The following is a 9,330-nucleotide window of genomic DNA, read 5'->3' as shown; positions in this document are numbered from 1 at the left end:
GGCCCCCTGAAGGCCTGGAGTCGGGCAGAGCTGAGGGGTGTAACACAGTCAAGTCCAGTTCAGTACCTCAGATAGGTCCCGTGACAGTGATGCTTCTCTTCCTCTGGAACAGGGCAAGAACTCTAGGTCCAAATCCATTGGGAGCTCAGGGATCAATCTTGTTTAATGATTGTGTGTGGGACAGGGGTGGGGCTGGTTAATGTTTCTCTGCTTCCTCTTGGGCTATGGGCCATGTAAAGCTCCGGTCCTGGGACTTATTGTCCCTCCCCTGGGCTGGGCTTTGACAGTACCTAGTGGCATTGAACAGACACGCCTGCATACATTCCCTGGGAAAAGGTAGCTGCAACCAGGTGTGGCAGTGCCTGGGAGGTGAGGAGTGTGGGGAGGGAGGGGGGCTACGGTGGGCTGATATGGTGCTGGGGTCGAAATGCTGGCTGGAGAGAAGCCTGGGTCCTATCTTCTGACTTCAGCATTCAGCCACTTGGGGCCTTTCTGTGCTTCCCTCTGAGCTGGGATGGCGTCCTCCTGCCAGGTGCCCAGGCTGCTTAGATTCTCTCTTCAGCCTCCAACTCCTACCTTCTTTCCAGGCTCCGTGTTCTTCTCTCTCCTTTTTCTCAGCCAAAGATTCTTCTCTTGCCCATAGGGTCAGAGTCCCAGGAAGACAGACTTGAAGAACTTGAAACATAAGGTGGCCAAGTTTGCTTTTCCAAGACATTCTCTGGCATGCAGGGTCAGGGTTCTGTGGGACTGTCAGACAATGCCACATGCCGCTTTCTTTTCTGGGCCACAAGGTAAAGCAGGCACAAATCTGACATGGGCCTGCTAACAGGGCCAAGGATGTGAAAGCATGCCTTTCCATTTGCTTGAGTGGGGGGCAGGCAAGCTCAAGCTGGACTTGGTAACTGATGGTTTGAGGATTTACTAGAAGGGTGGCTCCCAGCTGTTAAAAAGCCATTCCAGCTGTCAGGAATGGCATGGCAGAATCCACGGATTTAGAGAATGAGAGGGGGGAAAGAGAACATACACAAAAGGTTTCGTCTTGTTTTGTTTTGTTTTTGAGACAGGATCTCCCTATGTAGCCTTAGCTGGCCTTGAATTTACTATATGAACCAGACCGGGCTCAACTCAGATCCTCCTGCCTCTATCTCCTGAGTGAGTACTAGGATTAAAAGCATGCACCAACCAGCCCAGCCACAAAAGAAGTTTTAATAGGCAGAAACCATTGGTAAGGGACCCAGTCTGGGAAGAGGGGCCAATATGCTTTGCAATCTGAGTTTTACCACTTGTTCACCAGCTGTGTAATGAGTTAGAGTGTTTGCCAGGCATAGCGGCTTATGTCTATAATCCCGGTTCTCAGAAGACTCGAGGCATGAGGATTGTGGGTTCGAGACTAAAGCTGGTTACATGTGTGAATTGGGGTTGTTCGGAGGATGAGAGTTCATGAGCATGCAATTCTTGATACTTGGGGAGCATTTTATAAATGGTGGCCGTCACAATGAGCCCAAACAACACTAGCAAGTGAAGTGGATGGTGGAGGAGCACATATCAATAAGCCAAGCATTTCTGAAGCCTTCTGAAGAGGCTACGGGGGGGGGGGGAGTGAACGCACTAGACTGGTCATGGTGAGCAAGCCTGACCATGACAGATGGATGACGGGGTGGAGATTATTAAGTCAGTACCTGAGATTCTATAGAACCACGGGGCGGAGGCGTGAAGATAACAGGGAAAGAGACAGAGACAGGTGAGGCTGGCTTTAATCACATCACCCTGAGGAAAGCGCCCCCAAATTCAGAAGGAAGTCCCTTCCTGACTATGGGTGGCCTGTGAGACAGGAAAGAACCTAGAGTTTGGGTTAATTTTTTTTTCTTTTTCTTGTTTGTTTTTGAAATAGGATCTTATGTAGCCTAGGCTGGCCTCAGACTTACTAAGTAGCTGAGGATAACCTTGAACTCCTGATCCTTCTGCTCCCACCTCCACAGAACTGGGAACAAATACACAAGTACTACCACTTCTGGGGATTGAACTCAGGGCTCCTGCCAACTAGGTAAGCACTCTACCAACTGAACCACATCCTCAACCCTGGTGTCTGGGCCTGAGTATAGTAACCTCATCCAGTCCCACCAGCGTCGCGTTGCCCAAACCCACAAAACACAAGGAGTCACATGCAGGTGGAAAGAGTGACAGGGTAGGAAGGGAGACTGAGGTGATAAATGTGTCACGTGTGCACACACATGCCAACACGCACAGGAGTATGGCTTTGCGACTGTGTGCCCTGTCTCAGAGCAAACATTCCTTCAGAAGAGGGGCCCTCAGAAGCAGCGCTCTGCGCAAAAGCTTTGAGGTCAGAGGAAAATCAATTTGCAATCTGATTCCATTAGTTGGCAGTCGGGCAATTGCCAGTGAAGCAAGTTACTGAATCTCTCTCTCTCTCTCTCTCTCTCTCTCTCTCTCTCTCTCTCTCTCTCTCTCTCTCTCTCTCTGCCTCAACTTTCTGGTCTGAAAAATGGGGATGACATTACAGAACTTTTTGTGAGCTCCTGCTTTTGTTCTGTGCTCAAGTGCTGGGCAAACCGGAATTCAAAGCCTGACAAGGCCTCAGAAACCCTATCTAATTAAACACAGAGCAAACCATGCCTGCTGCAACTCAAACCATATCAATAGCTGGACTTTAACCTAAAGTCAGGAAAACAGTTTGGATTTCAAAATCAGGTCACTCCTCTGGATGTTTTTAAAATGCAGCCTTGAGGTACTGGTGTTGACATAGACAAAGCAAAAATTGAAACCCCAGTGCCCACATAAGGGTTCTCAGAGGTCCCAAAGGGAGCTACTGGCTGTGTCCCAGAAAACTCAAAGTAAGAGGCAAAGAATTTCTTAGAAGGACCTAGAAACTTGAGGTTGATCAGGAGGTTTATGGGGCACCTCTGAGGGGAAATAGAGAGAAAACACCTATGTTTGCTTTGGGGTTCATGGGAACAGCCTGAGAAAAGGAAAATGAACCAAATCAGGAGGCCAGAGGAACCCTGGGAAGGAAGCTTTGAATCTTCTCGGCCCTGAACTAACATGGAAAGAAAAGTGGTGACTCTGTAAGATGCCGTAGCATTTACAGAGAGAGAGAAAAAAAAAAGGTAGAACTTAACAATTTAAAAAAAAAGCTATGGACAAAATGTGGACTCTCACGTCAGCCCTACCTCCCTCAAAGGCCATCTCTGTGACTGCACGGTCCTAGGGAATGACCCTTGCTTTTTTTGTTTTGCTTTGTTTTTCAAGACAGGGTTTCTCTGTAGCTTTGGAGCCTGTCCTGGAACTAACTCTAGTAGACCAGGCTGGCCTCGAACTCACAGAGATCCTCCTGCCTCTGCCTCCCGAGTGCTGGGATTAAAGGCGTGCACCACCACCACCTGGCGGGGATGACCCTTTCTGCCTCAGTCTCCTCCTCCATGACAAGAGGCTGAAAGTAACATCCCACCTCCCCAAGATGTTCCTTAATCTTTTTCTTTTATATTGTTAGCCTATTTGCATGTGCATTTATAATGTGAACGGATGTCAGTGTGGTTGCGTCAGTGTCTGGGCACACATGGAAATCAGAGGGCAACTTTCAGGAGGTGATCCTTTCCTCAGGTCATCAGGCTTGCCCAACAAGTGCTCTGGCCTGCTGATTGTTCTGAGGCTCACTGGAGAAAGCACACGTTCAAGGGCTTGGCACATGATTAATACATACTTGGCAAAAGCTTATTCCTGCAGGAGTTGGGGTTTTTTTAATTACATTTATGTGTGCACGTGTGTGCTCACTCTTGCGTGTAAGTCAGAGAACAGCTTACAGGAGTCAGTTCTGTCCTTTCACCATGTAGATTCTGGTATCAGACTCAGGTAATCAAGTTTGGCAGCAAGCACCCTTACTCACTGAACCATCTTGCTAGCCCAGGTTACTCCTCACTCCCAGGGCTGTGTGCACACAAAGCAAGTCCTCTACCACTGACCCAAGTACCTACGTCCAGTCTGTGAAGCCTAAAACATTTTATTGGCAAAAACATTTTCCTCCCTCCATCCCTCCTTTATTATTATTATTATTATTATTATTATTATTATTTTAGAGGTGGGAGGATTGAGACAGGCTCTCTCTATGTAGCCCTAACTGTCCTGGAACTCACTGACTCACTGTAGATAAGACAGACCTCAAATTCATTAGAGACCTTTCTGCTCTGCTTCCTGAGTGCTAGGAATAAAGGTGTAAGCTACCACAACCCACTCTTTTTGGTTTTTGAGACAAGGGAGGTCTCACTTTGTAGTCCTTGCTAGAACTCACTATGTAGACTAGGTTGGCCTTAAACTCAAAGCAATTTGCCTGTCTTTACCTCCCCGAGTGCTGGGATTAAAGATATGTGTCACCATGCCTGACAAGCCCTTTATAAAAAAAAAACCCTAAATGAAGAAGAAACATTGTGTAGAGAAGTAACTCATGTCCCGTAGGCTGTTCCTTCTTCCTCTCCTCTTGCTTTATTTTGTGACTGGACCTCCCTAAGTTGCATAGACTGGACTAGAACTCTTGCTTGTTTTCGTTTGTTTTTTTTTAATATGTGCGTGAGCTTCTCTGTGTGTGTTTGTGTGCTAAAACATGGCCACATGTAATCCAGGTTGGCCTTAAAATCACAGTGTAACCGAGGCTGGCCTTGACCTCTTGACCTTCTACTTTCCAAGTGCTGAGATTACAGGTGTGCATGTCGTACCTGGCCTTAGTCTAAAGCTTCTGAGCTTGTGGGCCTCCTCCCTTAACTGTCACACTCCAGATAGCCAGAATACAGGTGTGTACCACCTGTGAGGCTCCTCCCTTAACCAATCACACCCCAGATAGCCAGAATACTGGCGTGTGCCACCTGTGAGCCTCCTCCCTTAACCCTCACACCCCAGATAGCCCAACTACAGGTGTATACCACCTGCCCTGATCTCCTGTTTCTTTTCTCTCACTCCCCAACATTTCCAGTAACTATTTCACTGCCTCTTCCCTCTATAACCAAGAGAGGCACCCAGAAGTGATTACAAGGCTTCTTCCTGCACCAGCCACCCTTGTTGTGGAGGTGCCCTGGGTAAGGCCGAAAATGCACTGCGTTTGCTGTATTTCTGTAGGTCCAGGCCTGAGGTGCTCTCATCCAGCTCCCTGCCTCTAACACAATCTCCTTTCAACTTCAATGGCAGAAGTGGTGGGAGGTGGGGAGAGGCCTTCTTTGTCTGCCTAAGGGAGAGAGGAGAATTTCCTCCCTAGAATCATTGGCAGACACATAAGCAGGAGGTTACAATATGCACTTGACACTGGGGCCAGGGCAGCAACTGAGCTCTCTGTTCTATGGCAGATACTCTAGGTGGTTACACATTACTGGAGAGAAAAAGGAGAAATGTGGGCTTAGCGGACCATTTGGCTGCCTAAGGCAGTATTGTTTCCACTTCCAGAGACAGTTCTTAACCCCTTGATAACCACTTGAGAAACTGGAGCAGGTATCTTCATTGACACCCGTGGCAACCCTGGGCACGGGCGCCATTAACGGATGAGCAAGCAGGCCCATGGAAAGTCAGTAAATAGCCCAAGGTGAAGAGTCAGGATGCAAACAGAAGCTACATGGCCCGTGCATAATTCTTTGTCTAACCGGCTACTTGCCTGATGGCTTTATCACTCGGCTTGTTCTCACCATGAGCCCACCTGCCTACCCCCTGGAGAAGGGTCCCTTTCCTGCAGTTTAAGGATAGTCAGAGTTTGCTGGACAGCTTCCTTATTTTTGTGTGTTTCAGGGTGACATCAAATTCGCCTTTTTTTCTTCTTTAATGGCTAGCTTTTTCTTTGGCTGGCACCATCTGCAAAAGCGCAAGGAGCCTGCTGCTGTGAGACTCTAGTCTGCTTCAGACTCCTTTGTACTTCATCTTTTTAGCCAGGTGACTTTGAGTGGATAACAGGATTGTTGAATGTGTCAAAAGGAAGAACGCTTGGGGAAGTGATTACTGCACTTCCTGGCTTGATAAACTCGATGCCCCACGTTTTCTCCCTTCTGGCACATTCATACCCGGAAGGGGACCCAAGACTAGGAAAACTCCTGCTGACTCTTGTTTCTGGTAGAAATATGGAAGAGGGCTTTAGTCCAGAGACTCCTGGCTCCCTGGGGTCCCGGCTTCCATGCACCTGTCTGTGTTCTATCTCCCTCCCCCCAGAGCCATTATTCTGGTAGGGCCATGGGGCGGGTGCGGCGATGGACCGGGCGGGCACAGAACAGGTGGGTGAAGGCTGGGTGTCCGGCGCTGGGACACAAGTGCTCTGTGTGTAGGGTGGGCGGAAGTCAGGGCGTTTGATCTGAATTCTAAAGGGTGTTGTTCAGCGCCCCACAAAGGTCCCATTGTACAGACACTGGGTATAAAGCAGCATATGACTCTCCAGCACCGGGAGGCGATGAATTGGGACGCAGGCGCGACCACAGGGACCACTCCCCCTACACAGACATGAGACCATAGGGGAGCTGTCTGGGTGGCCTCAAGGATAGGCGCTCCCCGAGGTAACCGGGCTTTCTGGGTTTGCCATAAGTCAAGAGCAAAGTAGCTAGCTGGGGGAGGGGAGCCAGAAGAGCTGGCTAAGAGCAGAACTAGACAGGCCTGGTGAAGCGAGGGACTCAAGAGGAAAGAATGCTGGATGTATGTGAAGAAAGGGGATGGGACTCAGAGAGGTCAAGTCAAGCGAATGAGAAGGAAAGCCTGGCGCCAAGAGGGATGGATGAGGAAAGCTATGACTCTCCTTGCTTTCCTGTCATCGGCTCTTGGAAGAGATGGGGGCAGGGGAGGCAGCATTACTTTGCCCAGCTTCCTGCCCTAACCTTCTGACAGCTTGCTTCCTGCCTCTTGTCTCACAGGTGTGAATGAGGCAGGATGAACTGGACGGGTTTGTACACCTTGCTCAGTGGCGTGAATCGGCATTCTACCGCCATCGGCCGAGTATGGCTGTCGGTCATCTTCATCTTCCGAATCATGGTGCTGGTGGTCGCTGCGGAAAGTGTGTGGGGCGATGAGAAATCTTCTTTCATCTGCAACACCCTCCAGCCTGGCTGCAACAGCGTCTGCTATGACCAGTTTTTCCCCATCTCCCACGTGCGCCTGTGGTCCCTGCAGCTTATCTTGGTTTCCACCCCAGCTCTCCTCGTGGCAATGCACGTGGCTCACCAACAGCACATGGAAAAGAAAATGCTACGACTTGAGGGGCTCGGGGACCCCCTCCACCTGGAAGAGGTGAAGAGGCACAAGGTCCACATCTCAGGGACACTGTGGTGGACCTATATCATCAGCGTGGTGTTCCGGCTGCTGTTCGAGGCAGTCTTCATGTATGTCTTCTATCTACTCTACCCCGGCTATGCCATGGTGCGACTGGTCAAGTGTGAGGCCTACCCCTGCCCCAACACAGTGGACTGCTTTGTGTCCCGCCCCACCGAGAAAACCGTCTTCACTGTCTTTATGCTCGCCGCCTCCGGCATCTGCATTATCCTCAACGTGGCAGAGGTGGTGTACCTCATCATCCGGGCCTGTGCCCGCCGTGCTCAGCGCCGCTCCAATCCGCCCTCCCGCAAGGGCTCGGGCTTCGGCCACCGCCTCTCACCTGAATACAAGCAGAATGAGATCAACAAGCTGCTGAGCGAGCAGGATGGCTCTCTGAAAGACATACTGCGCCGCAGCCCTGGCAGCGGGGCCGGGCTGGCTGAGAAGGGCGACCGATGCTCAGCCTGCTGATGCCCATGTACCAGGCAACCTCCCATCCCACCCCTTCCTCACCCAGCCCTGGCCTGCCCCTCCTTTTCCTATGCCGGTGAGCAGGCCTCTGCCTGCTAGGGATTACTCTATCAAAACCTTCCTTCTCTCCCTACTCCCTTCCTTGGAGAGCCTTCTGTCTAAGAACTAGCCTGCTGGGGAGTGGAGAGCCACCTCTGCAGCAGGGCTCAAGGTTACTGAGGATGTGGGTAGCTCTTTCTGCCTGGACCCCTTCCTCTTCCCTCTCCCTCTCCCTGAGGAGATGAGATGCTCTGTCGGTGTTTCCAATTATGAAACTAATCTTAACCCCCATGCTGTCAGGTACCCCACTTCGGGAGTCACATCAGTGGGGAGGGATGTGGACAAGCAGAGTGGAGGAGGGGCTCTGCATCGTGGGTGGAGAAGGGAGGGGAACAAGCACAGGAAAAGAAAGAACGGTGCTTGCCTTGCTGTCTGCTGTCTGCGGCGGCCGGGCCAGGAGAAGAAGACCATGTGAGGGAGTTAGGGAGGGAGAAGCAGGCAGATAAACTGGAGTGGGGATTGGTCAGGGCTGCCCCCAGGCCCCAGTTCCCAAGGCCTCTCTTTCTCTCTGGGCAAATGTTACACATTAAACAGGATTTTACAGTAAATGAAGAGGTGCTTTGAGTGTTTGTTGAAGTTCTTTCTCCTGCACCCTCCTTTCTGACCTCCCCCTGGATAAGCAGGCCTTGGTTGGCATTTTGCTGATCAAGAAAAGAAAAGGGCAGAAGGAAGAGTGCCTTCCCTTGAAGCTGCAAGTAGGAGCCTGGCAAAGCCACCCATGGAGCTGTCTTGTTCTTATTCTTATTCTGGCTTGTTTGTTTACTTATTTCTTTTCTTTTTCATTGTTTATAGCCTATTGGTATCTAATTCACATGCCTCCTTTCTTTTGTTTTAAGAAGAAATGACAGCCTCTTCTAGAGAGACAAGAAATAAATGCTACAGAACCATCGAGAGAGAGAGAGAGAGAGAGAGAGAGAGAGAGAGAGAGAGAGAGAGAGGATGAGAGAGTGTGGTATACTTTTCTTGGCTACCTCAGATAGCTAGGCCCTTCTGCTACACTTCTGAGACAGCCATCCCCTTCCTCCCTGGACATTCACCCTCTGGTGCCCTGCAAGCCCCTGACCTCTCTTTCCTCTGGATATGGCCTCTAATTCCATCTGTCTCCCCAGTGTCCCTCCCTTTTCCCTCTCTGAATCCATGCCCCCCAGGACTCCATCAGAGGTCAGGCATGTCCAACAGAAGTTTCCTTGCCAGGACCCTCCTCCCCCTGTCAACTACTGGAGGAAAAGCTCCAGGCTTGGAACTTGACAAAGCAGAGTTCAAATCCTAGCTGTGTCTCTATTTACAAGGTGTGTCCTTTCCCAAGCCTGTCTCCCTTTGTGCACACAAGGGCTGGCCCACACCTCTCATCCTCCCTCCCATATTTGTCTGTTTCTTAAGGACCACTCCCCAGCCTCACAGGGCTTTCCCCCACTGCCACTGCCCACACAAAGGGTGCCTGAGGGTCCAAGCCCTCCCCCACAGCAAGTTTTCCTCCTCAAC

At 50.4% G+C, this 9,330-nt stretch overlaps 1 protein-coding gene across 3 annotated transcripts; it reads left to right on the top strand.

Annotated features, from left to right (window-relative positions):
• Positions 1-250: 250 nt before the first annotated feature.
• On the top strand, positions 251-8,396 carry Gjb1 (gap junction protein beta 1). Of its 3 annotated transcripts, XM_075956707.1 has the most exons (3): positions 280-369; positions 1,980-2,044; positions 6,882-8,396. In XM_075956707.1, the coding sequence occupies exon 3, from the start codon at positions 6,898-6,900 to the stop codon at positions 7,747-7,749; it is 852 nt and encodes a 283-aa protein (XP_075812822.1). In that variant the 5' UTR covers positions 280-369; positions 1,980-2,044; positions 6,882-6,897; the 3' UTR covers positions 7,750-8,396. The 3 variants fall into 3 exon arrangements, with proteins under 3 accessions (XP_075812823.1, XP_075812822.1, XP_075812824.1); XM_075956708.1 differs by lacking the exon at positions 1,980-2,044 and having other exon boundaries at positions 251-369; XM_075956709.1 differs by lacking the exons at positions 280-369; positions 1,980-2,044 and adding an exon at positions 6,426-6,530.
• The last annotated feature ends 934 nt before the right edge of the window (positions 8,397-9,330 follow it).

This window comes from Microtus pennsylvanicus, chromosome X, assembly GCF_037038515.1.
Source record: "Microtus pennsylvanicus isolate mMicPen1 chromosome X, mMicPen1.hap1, whole genome shotgun sequence".
In the NCBI taxonomy this organism is placed as follows: Eukaryota; Metazoa; Chordata; class Mammalia; order Rodentia; family Cricetidae; genus Microtus; species Microtus pennsylvanicus.
The sequence above is the reverse complement of the archived record's forward strand: the minus strand, read 5'-3'. Positions and strand labels throughout refer to the sequence as shown.

Coding starts and splice junctions, on each gene's coding strand:
- Gjb1 (XM_075956708.1), top strand. CDS start 6,898: ATGAACTGGACGGGTTTGTACACCTTGCTCAGTGGCGTGAATCGGCAT.